At 36.1% G+C, this 18,347-nt stretch overlaps 1 protein-coding gene across 1 annotated transcript in view; it reads right to left on the reverse strand.

The window, feature by feature from the left end:
• Positions 1-18,347, reverse strand: part of CCDC171 (coiled-coil domain containing 171) — a 144,530-nt gene that overhangs the window by 53,238 nt on the left and 72,945 nt on the right. The window contains exon 21 of the mRNA XM_050329587.1: positions 252-397. Within this exon, the coding sequence (XP_050185544.1) occupies positions 252-397 (146 nt within the window). The remainder of the gene's footprint in view (positions 1-251; positions 398-18,347) is intronic.

The following is an 18,347-nucleotide window of genomic DNA, read 5'->3' on the forward strand; positions in this document are numbered from 1 at the left end:
ATTTCAGGACCAAAAATTTGGAGTACTATTATGGAATAACTACAGAAAACATAACATCTAGTACCTTGAACTAAATCTAGTACCTTGAACTAACAGTTTTCTTTTTCAAAGACTATCCCTGAATTTCAAAGAGAGACAGATGTACTTTTGTTTTCTAGCAATACATTAGCCAAGGCTAAAACCCTGTGCATGAAAGTAAGAATTGATCTTTTGTCCGTTTTAAGTGATCTCCCCAAGGTCCCAGTGCTCACTTCGCTGCCGTGCAGAGGGCACTCTCTGCATCACGGATGCTCTTGCTCAGCCGACGCTTGTCCTGCTCCAGCTGGGTAAGAAGTCTATTTTGCTGACGCAGAAATCGATCTCTTCTTCTCAGCTCCATTGTTGCCTCGGAGAGGCTCTGCAAGCAGACAGAAAACAGAGTTACTTGTCAGCCCAAATAATTAACTTCAGTTTATGCCATAGGCTATTAAACAAAGTGGAAAACAGACTGACTGTGAAGTAGATTTGGACCATTGCATACTAAAGTCTTATGAATTCTCTAGCTAAAACATTACTGACCCAGCAACTCCACAGTTTTTAGTACATGGTCTGTGTACAAATATGTTCATAAAAAAGAGTGATTTTTTTGATCAAGCGGGGACATATACTGTGCTACAGGTGCTATATTTACAAATATCAGATCTAAACACAATAGAAATAATCAAGAGGGCAGCATTAAAGAGCACAGAATATTCTCAATACTTAATTTAAAATAAACATTAAAGAAAAGAATTCGCAAAGAAAGGGAATAAACAAAGAAGCATTCATTTAAATATTCTACACTACTCAGAAATTTCAGGATTAAAAAAAAAAATCTAACATTCTCTGTTAGTGTATCAAACAAAATCTGGGACAGTTCCTGCTAAGAATAGATCACTATTTTATGGTGCTTTTGCTACTTTAACATCAGCTTTCCAATATGCAAAGTAGTATATATATTTTTTAACATTTCTCTCTGACTTAGAATTAATACAACATGCTTTAATCAATTCAGATTAATCCAATAAATGAAAAATAGCTCACTGGACTAATTAATAAAGAATCTGTTTAGTTGCTACTCCTTTCTGCAGGAATAAATCAATATACTTACAGACTGGAGTATTAATAATTTGATTTCATAATTTGCTAAATGTTAAATTTTACTTTAAGCTGTTAATTGCCTTTTTAGAGAGAAATTATAATAGGTGGTTATAAACGTTCTTTTACAAAAGGTGTATTTCCTGACATATTCTAAACCAACATAGAAGAATAGAGAAGGCTGCATCATTGCAAGACTCTTGCACGTTGCTTTCAAGACTCTTGCACCTTGCTTTCAAAATTTATGCATATGTTTTCTGTTGAAGATCTGAGAATGCTCTGCATAATTTGTACTTGGGAGTACTTGCCCTGGACTGTGGAACATGGAGAAGTTGTACTATGCTGTGGATATGTAACAAGAACAATATACACAAAAGGCTGGTAAAAATTTGGAGGGTGTTGAGAACTCAACTAATATGAAAAAGTTACAGACCTATCTAAGAATCGAAGGTACTTCAAAAAACAATATGCTAGAGAAAATTACTATACAGTAACAAAGTACAGCATGAGACTGCAAAATAAACTGAAATCTGCTGATTGGTGTAAGTTTTCTTCAAACATTTCTGAAGACAAAAAAGCATCCAGTTATTTCAACACTGCATTTTGAAGGCACAGCACCACTACCTAAACTGTCTGTTCAGCAATTCACAAAATCTAAGATGAAATTAAACACAGCTGTAATGAAAAAAAAAAAAAAAAGGCAATCAGAAGTTTATTTAAGAAACTCTAACCCCAGAAATGCTAATATTTTTCTTACTCTAATGACCCCAAGTTGAATTACTCTATTCTGACTCTTAGGTCATTATTTTCAATGAACGGTTGATGTTTTTCACCTAAAACAAAGATAAATACACAGATAGCATTTATCCACTCCACAAAGATATCCAAAACCGGAAGTGTTGCTTTCAGAAATTCTACCTTAATGCCACTGGCAGCTACTAAAGCCCTGTCTGAACTGCTGAATTTGTGAATTATCAGATTTTCAGAAAAGTTTTTTCCAAGGAACAAGATGTGGATTAGCATGGATAATAGGAGCCATCTTTAATTTAAAAATAAAGAACCTTATATTGTTCCATTTATTGTGTTTACTGTTTGCTTGGTTAAGTTAGCATTGAGGAAAAAGTTGTGAAAACCAAGCCAAGTCTACCCCCTGCCCACATTCCCACCTTTTGACAAACAGAAATTATTGAATAGTGAAGAAGGTCTCTGGTGCCAACACTTTGTTCAACCCACTTTCCTACCTGACTGAAAAACCTGTTTTTAAGACAACAAAGCTGAGCTTTGATGATGTAGAAAAAATAATCCTGCTAATATTTTGACACAATAAATTTTTGATATAGAGGCAGCTGGAACAGATTTTGGCTCCAAGATCCTTGTGGTCTAAGAGTGGAGAGAGACAGGATAATAGGAACATTATCTATATTTATTTCATTTTTATAAGCTAGTTATGCTTCTACAGGGGTTGAAGAGCTGTCTGCTCCCACATAAAGCTTTCATCACTGACCACTAAATGGTGAAGAGATCCACTAGATGTCAAAATCTTCTGAGAGCTGCTAACTAATCCACATTACCCATTGCAAGCACAGGCCTATTAATGAGGCAATAGCAGGAATGAAAGCATGAAGCCTAGCTCTGTTAAGGGGCATGACCAGCAATCCACAATAACTGCTGAAGAAGAAATATAGAAATGGTTAAATTAAGTATCTCACTGAACTGCGGCTTTATTATATTCAAAAAGAACACCACTATTTACAGAAATCTCCAAAGGATTAGGATTTTACCTATCAGCATTACTTCAATATCTAAGCAAAATGGAAACTGATTTTAGCACTCTAAAAGCGGTTTCAGCAACTACATGAAGCTTCTTGCTACTGTGGGTTAAAGTCAAGTCTTGGAAATGCTCAAATACAGTGTGGAGTATTATAAAATAATGGCTGGTATGCCTCTTTTTTTTCCCCTTCTTCAGATTGATCTAATTAAAACCCTTGATAAACTTTATGGACTCTAATATTTCCAGCTGAGTGACTGAAACCAAGAGGGTGTGCCTCAAGGCAGCAAGGCAACAATGATAAGCAGCAGGTTAGCCACTAATTTCTCAGCCAGGGTAGATTGTGAAAGTGTGATGTTCTGATATCCAAGAAAGTGTTCAGGAGAGAATAGGATAAATCAAGTTTAATAACTCTGCTCCTAATTGTTCCCTCAATGCTCCACTCTAATTACTTGGAGAACTCTCCTGACTGTCACCTGATATTAAGTTGTTGGAGGCTGAGTGTGGAGCAGTGAGATAATCAATAAACATTTAGTGGGGAGAAGAATGAAGATCCCGTTAAGCAGTGGGAACCTGCAGCACCCAAAGCCCTTCTGCTCATGAGAAAACCTATGGGAGAGCCATAGTGATTGCAAAGCAATAATCCAAAGCACTGGTTTTAGGCCTTGAGGCCTTTAGGCAACAGTGCATTTGAGAAAAAAAGGTTAACACGGTCACCCTAATTACAGCCCATTTTCACATTCTTCATATATAAGCAAAGACAAGCCAATTAGGTAGAAAGGAAGATAAGGGAAGTTTTATTTGTATACTAATTAAACCCCTGATGAAATTAAAGGAAAAACATACAGCTCTGTAATTGTGTCTGAGAAAGGTCACTTCAGGTTCAGTTATCAGAAAAGCACAGCCTTGAGATATTTCACTTAATCCACAATATAGCCCTTATTTTGCCCCCCAGGTCTTAGTATTTACAAAAATAAAGAAATTTCAAAACCTGATAATGCATTTATCTTGAAATGTTTTCTGTGGACAATTACAACTGTTAGAAAGTTGAGGCTAAATATGATAAGAATGAAGGTTTTAAAAACCTACTATGTCTGCACATAGTTCTGTGAAGATGCTGAGCTTTCACTTTCAAGCACAAGTGATTCTGAACCAACTTAGAAGCAAAACTCCAATTTATTAGCATTCCATAAAATGCCAGTTATCTGCTTAATTCAGATGTTTATGCATTCAGGTGCTAATTCAGACATGACTGCGTTCCTTCCTTTATCATCCACCACAACCTCATAGATCAGTTCAGCTTTTATCAGAATCCTTAGAAGGAGTTTCCTTTAGAGACATTTCAGATTTAGGCTTTTTTCCCTCCACAAATTAAGCACGAAAAAGCATTTGTTGGAAAGAACATTAAGCAACTGATAGCACTGAAGAAAAACCTCATTGGATGTCTGTTCATTTGGTCCTTCCACAAGCTCCCTTTAACAAGTTTAGGTTTTGCAGTGAGGAATCTTTTTATTCAAAACCAGTTACAAAAATAAATCAAAGCTTAACATTGTTATTCTTTACACATAAAAAAGCACTCTATTTGAAAGATAACAGATGGACAATCACTCCAGATGAATGATGACAGCCATACAGTTTAAATTCATGCAAAGCATGTGTGACACATTTATACTGAAGTGTATTTTCTAAGATCACCTAAAGCTAGATTAAACTCCTCAGTAAATTAGATTTAAATTACACAGACACAATACAGAAGTATAAGATACATAAATACACTGCGGTATGTGTATTATGAACTAATTTGTGAAATTAAAGATTATCTCTTCCAGATGAAGTTTTATATGTATATTTTCTATTTAGATGTAAAATATTACTTTTAAGAAAATACATTCTGAAAGCTGTCCTACATACACAGCTAATAAAATTTCACAATGAAAAAAAGGTATAGGAAGTTTAGTCGGCATCCAGTTTAAACAGACTTCCCATTATCCTGGTTGGCAAATATAATCTTCAAGATGGTCTCTGAGTGTCCCTCAAAAGACATTCTACAAGTAACCTAGAGAAGTCTGCATCTTCAAATGGTTCAAATTCAAAAGGTACAACAAACTACATTAATGTTTAATGTTAATCATATTTTTAGTATGCACGACTACAATGCAAACCAAGTACATTAGTTCAAATTACACAGCTGAATTTCCAAAGAATGTTTTCTGAAAAGAATTCTTACTTGACAAGAACAAAAAAAAAAATGAAGTTTATTCTATCAGGAGGGAATTAAAAATTTCAGGGGAAACGTTCCATTGAAAAAAAAATAATTCATAACTGAGATTTCTCATCAATACTTTAAAAAAAACCCTATCCAAGGCATACACTTAGACCTGTGTCAGGAAAGAGATGGTTTTACACTTCTCAAATTGAAACTAAACTGCACTATGAACTGGATTCACTGTGTGTTTCACAGTGGCTGCAGTAGTGTCTTAAAACAGTTTGAAATGAACTCCATGTGGCTGATCCGCTCATGCAAGCACAGCTAACCTGAGGCTGACCACCCATGATACCCCTTCAATAACAAATGCTTTCATATGCCCTTTAAACTTCTCTAGAAAAAGAAATATGAGTGCTCAAAAGGACACTTGAATGAGCTGTATCTGCTTTGCAGAAAAAAGCAGTGATTTTTTTAACCTTTTTGCAACTGGACCCCCATCCTGACAGTAGCTGGCACTGAGAGAAAGTACATACCCGATGACTCTTCTCCGAAGTATGGGAAGCATGGAAGTAGTTAAAAATAGCTTATAGTTACGGTGTATCTAACAAGGTGCAAAATGGCTCTTCATGTCCTTGAAAGTGCCTTGCGTTATGAGGTCACACAGAACTGAGGGGGTCTACTAAGCAAAACAAATACCAACCAGCACAATCATTTTAATAAACAACCAACAAAATACTGGTGAATGGATACTTGCAGACATATTTTCACATTTCTAATGCAATGTCAAATACAATCCTTTGTGATTGTTTCATATAAGAAACCCTCATAATATGGGAGCACAAATTATGGTTTAGCCAAATCAGTATCATAAAAATGTCAAGCAATCAACTAAAGACAATTATGACTTAAATGACAGTACAGGTAGCTTTAAAATCAATTGTGATATGCAGCTACTGTACAAGATCTAGCGTCCAAGTACTAAGAAACGTTTCAACAAAAAATTGAGAATGACTCAGTGGATGAGATGGAGGAAATGCACACATTTTCATTTTGCGAGACATTTTTCTTACAAAAGGCACTTGAAATTCGAGGCACACACCTTGTGAAAGCAAATGGCATTACCTATGTATGTCTAGACAACAGTTCATTTTTTGACTGAAACATAGCTTTCAGACATCCAAGTAAGTTTAGGTACCACAAGCATTTTACCTGCAGTGGTTGAGAATGGATTACAGTGCCTCAAAGACTTATAGCTAGGTTTAATATCTCTTTGCTACCATCAAGCATTTCTCAAGAAAAAATCTATTCTGATCAACAAGAAAGGAAAATATTTTTCAACTGTATTAGCTCAAATGTTTAGCAAAGTATGACCAAAAATGCTTTATGAAGTCATTGAGCTGTGTATCTTTTAAAGTTATTGTGAATTAAACCACATTATTAATTTAAACACAGCAGTTCTTCCTGAATAATTCTGCATAATAACATCTCTTCCAGAAGAGACATCCTATGTTCACTCAGCTTCAAAGTACAACTAAACAAAACTTTAAAAGTTTTTATGGGAAGTAATCACAAAATATAAACCACCCACACATAGGCTAGATCCTCATGGACTGTTGAGAGACACACTTTTGAATACCAGGATGCACTGGGCCTTTCAGACATACAGTAATCTAAACAGAGATAATAATTAAGACCCACTTTTAAACTACGTTTTGGAAAATGTTAAAGTACCTGATAAAATTTATGCACATGATAATTTAGAAATTTTTATCAGCTTCTAAGCAAAGCAAATTACATTAGTATGATGCCTTTGAACTTTTTAGATTTTTAGCTTTTTGTAGATTTTAGAAGTAATTGTGTAGTAAATATAAATTTTAATGTAGCTGTATAGTCTGTCACACTTTAGAACACTTTGGAACAGTAGTTTACATTCACTAAACCCTTTTTCATATTTCATATTGAATTCTCTAAATTCTTCAGACATGTTTACACTCCTTTTCAATGTAGAATTGTAGAAAACACCTCTTTCTAAGAGAGGCCTGAACAAGATACCACAGTAGTCAAAGCAACCTTCAAGCCCAGAACCTTGGAGAGGTTCCAAAGGAAAATACATGCTGTGAATAAGAGGAAAATTATGCTGAAAGGTGTCTTAGGACCCTCGACTCAAATTCCAAAGAGGCATGCCATGGGAAGAACTGGGGGGTAGATAGTTCTGGGATTGGAGGGACGATAGTATAAAATCGTTGAACCACTGCCTGGGGGGCACACATTTTGTCTGTACTCCCATGGGCCAGGAGGCCATCATTAAAGATGAGCTCTCTTTATCTTATCCTCTATATTAAATTTGCTTGGAGTATTTTTTGGCTTCTGATCTTAAGGCAACACTATTACTGGAAAGCTGCAGAGAGGGGTTATACCACTTTAATAGAACAAAAACAATTCTAGAAAAACTCAGGCTTTATCACTGTGAGCTTTAAGAATAACCCTTGAAGTTAAATAAGAATAAAATTTTGGAATCACATGCATGTTGGCATGAGTACATGATCATTCACTCCTTATTCAATTTCTGACACACTACCTCAGGGCTGATGTTTCTTTTTTCTCCCTAGAAATGTAAATTCCTCTCCCTTCACACTACTTAACTCTCTGCAATCACAGACTAGAAAAGACCCAGCCCTGCAGAAGCAGCAGACTGTCTGTGCTTTGGCAGTATCACGCCTTTAAATCAGATACTTAAGTGCCATGGAAAAGAATAATCTTACTTTTTTTCATTGTTACACTTCTTTTTATACACCCTGGTAGACAATCAGCCTTATAGTTGTTACAATTCCTAGATTTCAAAAACACAGTTTACACCTGGTACTGTAAAAGATGACTTTTCACAATAGTCATGTACCTGTAAGCGAGGTACTAACTTTACAAGCAAACTCTGATGCTGCTTTGTAATGCTCCTCTCTGCAATACTGTTGGTTAATTTTCTAAGTAGAACTTAAGGTTCAGTTAGTTCTGAGTAAGAAAATATACTGTCTGTGACCTAAATACACTGGTGGTTCCAGTTAAGTTTTTTTTACTGTTGCAGGTTATTCTGCAGCCATTTATGGGAAGAGGTTGCTGCACAATCCCACCAGACATTAGCACATTAATGTGAGCTACCACATTGGGAATTAGGGACAATGCCAAGAATGTCAGTTTGTGCCACACAAAGTTTTAATCTTGCTTCACCAAGGTTTTTTTATTTTCTTTCATTAACTAATTAGACAAATCTTTTTTAACACGGTATTAACATTAATGTGGGCTTCACAAGATTTAACACTTTATACAGTTTACACTCAAATACTGCATTCCCCTTCAGAAAAGTTCTGAAACTGTACATGCAGGTAGGTGTTTCCATGTTTCATTTTAATATCAGGCCAGCCACACCCTGCAGCATGAATCATCTGCAGGGAGAAAACACGTGTACTTGATTCTCCTTATCCCTTTTATATTTTAAACCTCAATAAAATAAGAAAGAATTGATAAACAAGTAATTTTATACCGAAAGATCTATTCTTTTATACAGGTCACCCTCTTCTTCCATTCATTAAAAACTGGAGAGTAGTCTCCTTAGCAGAAAGAACAAATGAAGTAAAACAAAATATAACTTATATAAAAGACAACATCTAAATCATTCCATTGAAGAAGCACTGAAGGTATATTATATCCCAATATTCAGCAAGGAGATCAAAGTGCTATAAAGACATATTGATTGGATATCACACTTCCCTCTGGGTAAGCTTTGAGTCATGCCAAGTGCCAACTGAGAACACAAAGCTTAAACAACGAATACGTTTCCCTGAGTTTGGCACACACAGATCCTAAAGCAGGTATGTTAAACAGTGACAGTGATAAATCACTGCAATTATTAAATTGAATTATTATTTATATTTTTCTCTTTTGGTATGTTCCCTAACTGTAAAATAAAATGGCACCATGATGGTACAAAACTTGAAAAGTTGCCTGCTTCACCCACCTACAGAAGCAAGAGTAATAAATATGCTGTATCATCAAACACCTTGGGTGATACCACACAACCCTTTATTTTAGTCAACTATGATTAACTTCTTCTAAAGAATACTTATTTCTTCATTTTCTCATCTCAGAAATTTTCTTGTAGGACAATGAAGTACTATTTATAAATCTTAGGACTACTACTTAAAATAGAGAATCCTGAATTCATAATTTTAAAATCACTTCATTACATATTGCAAAGTCCACAGAAAAAACAAACAAACAAACAAAACAAAGAAAAGCCCCCCAAACCAACAACAATTAAGGTGGGTTTACTTAAACTAGAAAAATTTTAAAACATTTTTAAAAGTTTTTTAACTGAGACAGCTAAGAGATGTCGTAATAAGAACCTCACTGGAATTTTCATAAATACATACTGTAAAATTCAACATAAAAAATTAGGCAACATAAAAGAGTTATTTCTATTTTGAGTTTGTTGCACTGCTACAATCTTGAAGAGCTTCCATGCTCTTGATGATTAAAAGCAGATAGCAGAGTTACAGATTTCAGAAGATGAAAATGGTATAAATTTTGAAAAACATTCCCCTTGAAAACCAGTGAATACCTAATAGAGTGTAAAAATTAAGATATCAAATTATATGAAAGATAGGAAAAGCTAACGTCATTGTATGTAGCCAAATGGATCCAAGTGCAAAAGAGTGTGTCTCTTGGTTTATGTCTCTTTTATGTCAGTTAGATACATATTTAATTATATTCCAATAGCTATTTGAAATATTGTTACTTACAGTTTCACAAGAAGATATAAAGATCTTTGCAAAGTTAGCTTCACACAAAAAGAAAGGAAGATCATGGGAAAACTTGACTAAGGCGAAAAAATGATGAAGCCCTGGAGAGATCCTTGATAAACAGCAGCAAGAAGCAAATCTATGTATAAAGGACTTGTATATCAAGCACACGTACAGTAGAAAGTCCTACACATTGATATCTATACTACTAGGAAAAACAGGGTTTAGAACAGTTCCTTTAAAAAATCACATGCTGTTTTAAAGATCTATTGATCCCCTCTGCACATCTCAAGGTAACAAAGTTACTTTGTAGTTGACCCAATAATATAACAAAGATCTCCCAGGCACTGGATTTATCAAGAAGCCTGTCAGTATTTTTGAGTGAAAACTGAAACATAGTTGAAGGTCTTGAAATAACAGGGATAAATGGTATGTAAGTACATATGCTTAATAACCACATACTGTAATTACACAATAATCCCATTTTTCTTCCAAATTACTTGTCAATAAATCTTTCTCACTGCACTGTAAATTCCAAGGTCATGGACAGAGGTATTTATTAGTATAATTACAGTGCAGCAATAAAACCATTAAGCTTTTAGATCCCAATATTTTTCCATTTATTCTCCCCTTCCCCCAAGGGAGGCAAATAGTTCCTACAAACGGAATACCCAGAAAATCTTGAGAGTTACTTTTAAAAGACTATAAAAATGGTCTGGTTCATGCAATTACCTTATTAAAGTCTTCCTTTTTCTCTATACAAACTTCAACAGAATGTCAGATTTTACTTTTTTTTTTTTTTAATAGCACAGTGCAGCAAACAGACTCAGGATAAAAAGTATTCTCTGAAATAGGCAATGTTACTACACTGTAAAGTCTAAAGTGTTCTAGATTTCACTGTGTGCCAGTCAGTAATATAGTGGACCAAAAAAACCAGGTCTTAACCATCTCTGGAGAAGTAACTTGCAGACCAAATTATTAACGCTTGTTTCCACATCGTTTCATTATTCCCAGGCACCGTTCTGCCTGTTTTGGCTATGTGCTGTCTTCCACAAAACACCAGAAATGCACTTAAGTGCATGACTCTAAAAATCACTATCAAAATCAGACTAGCATGTCTACTGAATCAGACTAGCATGATCAAACTTATTCAATAATCTCCTATAGAAGGGTAAACCTATCCTTACTTGGAAATTAACTCCTGGTCATAACTAGTCGTCAAAGATTAACCAAAGTGAGGTTATGTAATCATGACTTGTTCCAGTGTTCTAACACAGTACCGAAATTACACCAAAATTGTTTCAATGATGAGAGCACTTTACTCAGTTATCTTGAACTCTTCAGCATGTTCAAAATAAAATCACAGAATAACAGAATCTTTTAAGTTGGAAGAGACCCACAAGGATCATTGAGTTCAACCCTTAGCCCTGCACAGGACCCTCCCCAAGAGTCACACCATGTGCCTGAAAATATCATCCAAACACTTCTTGAACTCTGCCAGGCTCGGTGCTGTGACCATTTCCCAGGAGAGCCTGTTCCACTGCCCAACCACCCTCTGGGTGAAGAACCTTTTCTAATATCCAACTTAAACCTTCCCTGACAACTTCAGGCCATTCCCTCAGGTCCTGTCACTGGTCACCACAGAGAAGAGATCAGTGCCTGCCCCTCTTCTTCCCCTCACGAGGAAGTTGTAGCCGGGCCTGGAGAGTGCTGGTGAACGGGGCTGCATCCAGTTGGCGGCCGGTCACCCATGGTGTCCCCCAGGGATCGGTGTTGGGCCTATTTCTGTTTAATATCTTTATTGATGATGTGGATGAGGGGATCGAGTGTACCATTAGCAAATTTGCAGATGACACCAAGCTGGGGGGGAGTGTCGACCTGCTGGAAGGCAGGAGGGCTCTGCAGAGGGACCTGGACAGACTGGAGAGTTGGGCTGATTCCAACAGGATGAAGTTCAACAAGGCCAAGTGCTGGGTCCTGTACTTTGGCCACAACAACCCCTGCAGCGCTACAGGCTGGGCACAGAGTGGCTGGAGAGCAGAAAGGGACCTGGGAGTTTGGATTGACAGGAGGCTGAACATGAGCCAGCAGTGTGCCCAGGTGGCCAAGAAGGCCAATGGCATCCTGGCCTGCATCAAGAACAGTGTGGCCAGCAGGAGCAGGGAAGTGATTCTTCCCCTGTACTCAGCGCTGGTGAGGCCACCCCTGCCTGGAGTGCTGTGTCCAGCTCTGGGCCCCTCAGTTTAGGAAGGATGTTGAGGGGCTGGAGCAGGTCCAGAGAAGAGCAACCAGGTTGGTGAAGGGACTCGAGCACAAGTCCTGTGAGGAGAGGCTGAGGGAGCTGGGGTTGTTTAGCCTGGAGAAGAGGAGGCTCAGGGGAGACCTCATCACTCTCTACAGCTACCTGAAAGGAGGTTGTAGCCAGGTGGGCGTTGATCTCTTCTCCCAGGCAGCTATCAGTAAGACAAGAGGGCACGGTCTCAAGCTCTGCCACGGGAGGTTTAGGTTAGATGTTAGGAAGAAATTTTTTACAGAGAGGGTAATCAGGCATTAGAATGGGTTGCCCAGGGAGGTGGTGGATTCTCTGTCCCTGGAGGTATTTAAGAAGAGACTGGATGTGGTACTGAGTGCCATGGTCTAGTAACTGTGGTGGTAGTGGATAAAGGGCTGGACTTCATGATCTCAGAGGTCCTTTCCAACCCATCTGATTCTATGATTCCATATTTCTATGAAAGGTCTCCCCACAGTCTCCTCCAGGTTGAACAGACCGAGTGACCTCAACCATTCCTCATATGGCTTCACCTCAAGGCCCTTCACCATCTTTGTTGCCCTCCTTTGGACATACTCTAACAGCTTAATGTCTTTCCTATACTGTGGTGCCCAGAACTGAACACAATATTCAAGGTGAGGCTGCACCAGAGCAGAACAGAGCGGGACAATCACCTCTGTTGGCCATTTGGACGATATTCTCAGGCACATGGTGTGACTCTTGGGGATGGTCCTGTGCAGGGCTAAGGGTTAGACTCGATGATCCTTGTGGGTCCCTTCCAACTCAGCATATTCTGTGATTCTGTGATATTTACATCTGAACTAGATTCCACATAAATGCAATAAACTGCCAATTGCTTTCATTCTTCCTCCAATGTAAAGTAAAAGGTATTTGGATAGTATTTTATTATTTTCTTGCTATATAAAGATAGTAAATAATTTGCCTGAATAATATTTCTTCTAACAGCCAGTAAAATACTGTGTAGTAGCATAATTTTTAAAAAAACAAAAACCAAAAAATGTGCACCTGGTATGAATACGTATTCTAATTCCAAGGTAAAACTTTAACATTGCTCAAATTAAAATTAACTATTACCAACATTCAACTTGCAAAACTGGAAAAAGAAGAAATGCAGAGGAATGAAACAATAGCACAACAGTAATGCCAATATCTTTTCAAAATAAGAGCTCTCAAAAAAAAGTTGTCTTACACTGCAACATTCTGAATTGTTGTACTGACCTTCATGTTAATGCAAACTCATAAAGATTTCATAATCACAATTTTAACTTTATTCTTTCTCCCATTCTGCTTATTACTTATGTATTTTTCAGAAAGCTTGACTCAGAAGAGTTAAGTCAGACCTTCAACAACTTGGGTGATATTTGCTTGGTTGCTTCACTGACTGTGGCACAAATACAATTCTAAAGGCCATGTACTGACTTCACTCCCACCAGACTGCTCATGCTCATACTGATGAATGTTCTAGGCACAGAACAAAGAAAATACATAGACCTAACAACCTGTCCAGAAATAAGTTAGTTCAGGGAGGAAATACAGGGATCAATATTACTAATGAGGTGATCTCTAAAGTGGAAAAAGAACAGGGCAATCCTTGGACCCTGAATCTTAGAGGCTAACTAGAGAAGCAAAACCAGAAGAGCTGTGCATAACATAAAAATCTGCTTTTAAAGTGCTAAACAGAAAAGAGTACAACTATTTATTTTCAAGGGAAGATTTAATGCACAAATAAGATAATAAAGTAGACAGTAAGACAACAAATCAAACTAACCAATGGTGAAGGGCCTTGAGGTGAAGCCGTATGAGATCACTCAGTCTGTTCAGCCTGGAGAAAAGGAGACTGAGGGGAAACCTCATTGCAGTCACAGCTTCCTCGTGAGGGGAAGAGGAGGGGTAGACGATCTCTTCTCTGTGGTGACCAGTGACAGGACCCGAGGGAATGACCTGAAGTTGTGTCAGGGTAAGTTTAGGTTGGATATTAGAGAAAGGTCCTTCATCCAGAGGGTGGTTCGGTGCTAGAACAGGCTCCCCTGGGAAGTGGTCACAGCACCGAGCCTGACAGAGTTCAAGGACCATTTGGAGAACACTCTCAGGCACATGGTATAACTCTTGGGATTGCCCTGCGCAGTGCTAGGAGTTGAACCTGATGATCCTAGTGGGTACCTTCCAACTCAGGATATTTGATGACTCTAACTCCACGGACAAACCACAGGAGAGTAAAATTTAAGTTTAGATATATGAAATTAAGATTGAGCAACACAAAGCAGACTTTATCACAATTGTCTTCTTTTTCCCTTTGTGAAGAAAAGCCCTCAGGTCCAGTCCACAGTGTCTGCCATCTCTTATGTAAAGACAGCAGCTGCTAGAAGGAAGCCTAGGAAGCCCAACTCTTTGAAGACTAAGAAGTTAGCAGTAGTGAAAGTAACACAACAGATAAGGAGAATGAACAGGCCTACTTATATTACAGTGTTAATGCAAACTAAATACCTGACAATCCTCTTTAATCTGTAATTTATTGTAATAAGAAAATACATTACCTCTTTTGACTAAGAACAGGACAGATGACAATCCTTATCCATTCTTACCTACTTTACAAATTATTTAGCCGTTTAGAAGTACAGAAACTAAAAAAACCCAAAACAAATAAAACAAACAAACAAACAAAAACACAAAACCCCAAACAAACAAAAACGAACCTCTCATATTTCATTAATTAATTACAATTTTTTGTTTCTAACCTATTCAGAGGGGACCTTGCTTCTCTTTAACATGCTAAACTTCATTAATAAAAATTCTCTGTTAAGTTAGATGCTAATGGTAATCAGCTATACGGCTTTCTTTAAAGAACAGCCTTATATTTAACCAGGCAATATACAGAAATGCAGTTTCTTGACAAAGTGACAAGTTTTCAGAATCAACAGTATCCTTCAGTGCATCCAAGTCCTAACAATCTTTCCAACTGAGGGTGTCAGATTTTAAAAAAAAAAATCTTCTTTCTGTTCTTAGTTTTTCTTACAGTCTTAAAGTGCTCTTACAGTCTTTGCTCTTCTACTTGAGAAACATGAAAATCACTTGGTCTCCCTTGTGAAGGCTTTTAGCCTTTCTGTAAGTCAGAATTTTCAGAAATAGTTAACTATGAAACTGACTTGCAAAGTGTGTGCAGTAGTATTAATTAATTAATTAATTAATTAAGGAAATTGTATATACATTTGAATGGTTTTTCAGGGAAAATATGTCGCTATAAATGTATGAAGAGGAAAAGCAATGAAAAGTAGAAAAATGTATACCACCATCACCTGAAATCCTCCCAAGAACAGAGAGCCTGCTCAGAGAAAACATCCACTTCCGACAAATGCAGAAATCCCAATTGTGATCTGAATCTAATGAATTCAGATATGCCTGTTTAGTGAAGCATACTACATTTTCTGAGGAGAGAATATGTATATAATGATTTGAATGAGACAGCTATTGAAAATAAATACTCCAAAAATTCTCATCAGAAAACATTTTTTTATACCTGTTATCAAAGGACCTGGTTGAGATTTTTTTCTCACTTATGCTGTCATAAATAAATGGCAGCTTCAATAAACTCAGCAAATTAAACAAACCCAATATTTAGGGCACCTTCTTCTAAAACATGTATTTAAGGCTATTTTGAAGCATATCAGTAGCAAGTTACATAATGTAACACATATTGCATTTGAGCGATTAATTAACTATTTGTAGGACTTGATCCTACAATAAAACCTTAAAAATATATTATTTTTATTACAGGTACTAACATGTCTAAAAGGAAGTAAATATACACACATTACCCATCAACAGGAAGAAAAAAAATACCTCTAATGGATTAAGACCAGGAATAAAAATTATGTCTGTTATTGATACCTGTTTAGCATTCGTGTAAAAGTTTCTCTTCAAAGACTGAGGAATCAGAACTACTGATTCACCTCATCTAAAAAAAAAAAAAAGGTGGTATGAAAGAGTTGCTAGTTCCAACTGACCTTGAATGTAATTGGTTCCTTGGGATGTCTCTATGGTATATGCCATTAAGAAGATAAAAATATACAGGATTAAAATCTGAACTGATAAAGCTAAGAAATTAAGTATTACTCCTTTAATAAGCCTATTTTATGAAAGTACATGAATACCAAAATATCTCCTTACTGATTGCTGTTAAGTGTGAGTAAGTTTAAAAATAAGCTATCAAAAGTTAAAGTATCTAATATTTTAATTTTCCCCTTCTTACCTGTTTAAGAATTATAAATAAAGAATTCAAAGCAAATTATTTTTACTCTACTCCACCTGAACTCAGTTGTATACCACCACACTCACCAAATTTTTATATACACTTAATCTAGACTGATAAGATTATTTTGTATTTTAAGACAAAGATGGAGGCATATTTTTTCTATTTTACTTTTTTTCGGTGCGACAGTTCTCTTTTTTCATATTTCTGTATTATTTAAAAGCTTAAAAACCTACATAGTTGTAAGAGCACTGTTTTACAAGGTCAAGGTTGATTACTACAAAGATGAAATTGTTTCACTGTACTGCGAACTGAGAGCTAAAAACACACAAAAACCCCAAACATCTTAAGTCATAAAACCCAACTAGCTAGGAGAAAAGGGTTTGTCAGTTAAAATGCCAGGGCAAAGACAGAGACAACTATTGTTTGTCATGAATAAAGACATGAATAAAGTTGGATTGTGGTAAACTGTAGGAGAGAAAATATTTTATTTTTTACATTTTGGAAACCGAAACATATAAAGCTCAAAATAATAATAAAAAAAAAAGTCCTTTTACCCCTTAGTATCAAAGCAGTTTATGTTAGACTGCTATTTGAATTTCAAAAGTACTTATTCAGCATAGATTTGAAACTGTAAAAAGCAAAGATAAAAACTGAAGGTGAGATGATGATTTGGGATGTATACATTATAAAATCATATATGCAAGATTAAAAAAAAAATCAAGAACCACTAGATCATGAACGTGTGTTGCCATGCTATGATAACTGATATTGTTTCCCTTCTTGTTACAGTCACAGCAACAGGTTGCTACAACCACAATGCAATTTTGCACTAACTGTTGAAGTAAATGTCATGATGAAATTAAGAGCTCTCTTAGCTGAGGGACGGCACACAAGTTTACAACTTGAATTTGGGTTAAAATTCCTCCATGGAAAGAATGGAAAATTATAAAGTAATGAGCCAAAATCGGTGTAATGTAAATTTCAGATTTAAGTTTATTTGGTCAACTTTCTTAGCCACCATAGCTCTAACCAATAATCCATCATTTTATAGTAAACCAAGTTATTCCAGCAGCAAACAACTGCTAGAAGGTTGCAGGATTAGGATGCATTTTAGGATCACAACTGTTTCAAAAAATTTGTAAGTAACCTTTAATTAATAAAAAACAGAATCTGCAAAATCTAATTCAATATAAATTAATCTATGTAATAAATTTGTTTAAAACTTCAAACTATATTTTAATTGCTCATAAGTGACTTCTTGTTTTATTTACTCTGAACAAACGAAAAGGTGTATTTTATATGAAGTAAAACATGGTGAAATACCACGTATTATTGTATAGAGTAAACTGCAATAAAGATTTCAAATAGTATCTGTCCTCTATCCCTTCCTTTCTGTATGATACTAGTATCCACTTAAAAAATCTCACATCAAGTTCTTGATTTCTTTGAGAAATACGAGACTAATGGCTTACATATACTGCAGTTATATCAGAAACAAACAGCAATAGCATTAAAAAGTAACCTGATATAAAACATCAGACAACTTTATTCTTCCACTGAAATGAAACATCTAAAGTTAGAGGATCATGAGGGAGAGAAAAAGCCACAAAACCTGGTAAATAGGAAATGTCACTGTCTTCCATGAGGTAAGGCACTTTTAATAAATAGTACCATTAATGAAAACCCTCCTTAATAAATTTAACATCCTTCAGCATCCTCCACTGACCACTTCAAATCTCAACTCTGCTGCAAGTCATCCTCCTTGACACCCATTTTTATTGCTATATTCTCAACAATGGTTTCTGAAATTTCTGCTAGGGTCATAGCTTGAATTTTTTTTTTCTTCTCCTTCTGCTTCTCAACATTTCTTATGACTTCCTTCCTAAATCTTCCTCAGAATCACAAGTACTTCTATTTCTCAAAAT

The sequence above is a fragment of the Myiozetetes cayanensis genome, unplaced genomic scaffold (genome assembly GCF_022539395.1).
Source record: "Myiozetetes cayanensis isolate MyiCay16 unplaced genomic scaffold, myiCay2020 scf4, whole genome shotgun sequence".
NCBI lineage: Eukaryota > Metazoa > Chordata > Aves > Passeriformes > Tyrannidae > Myiozetetes > Myiozetetes cayanensis.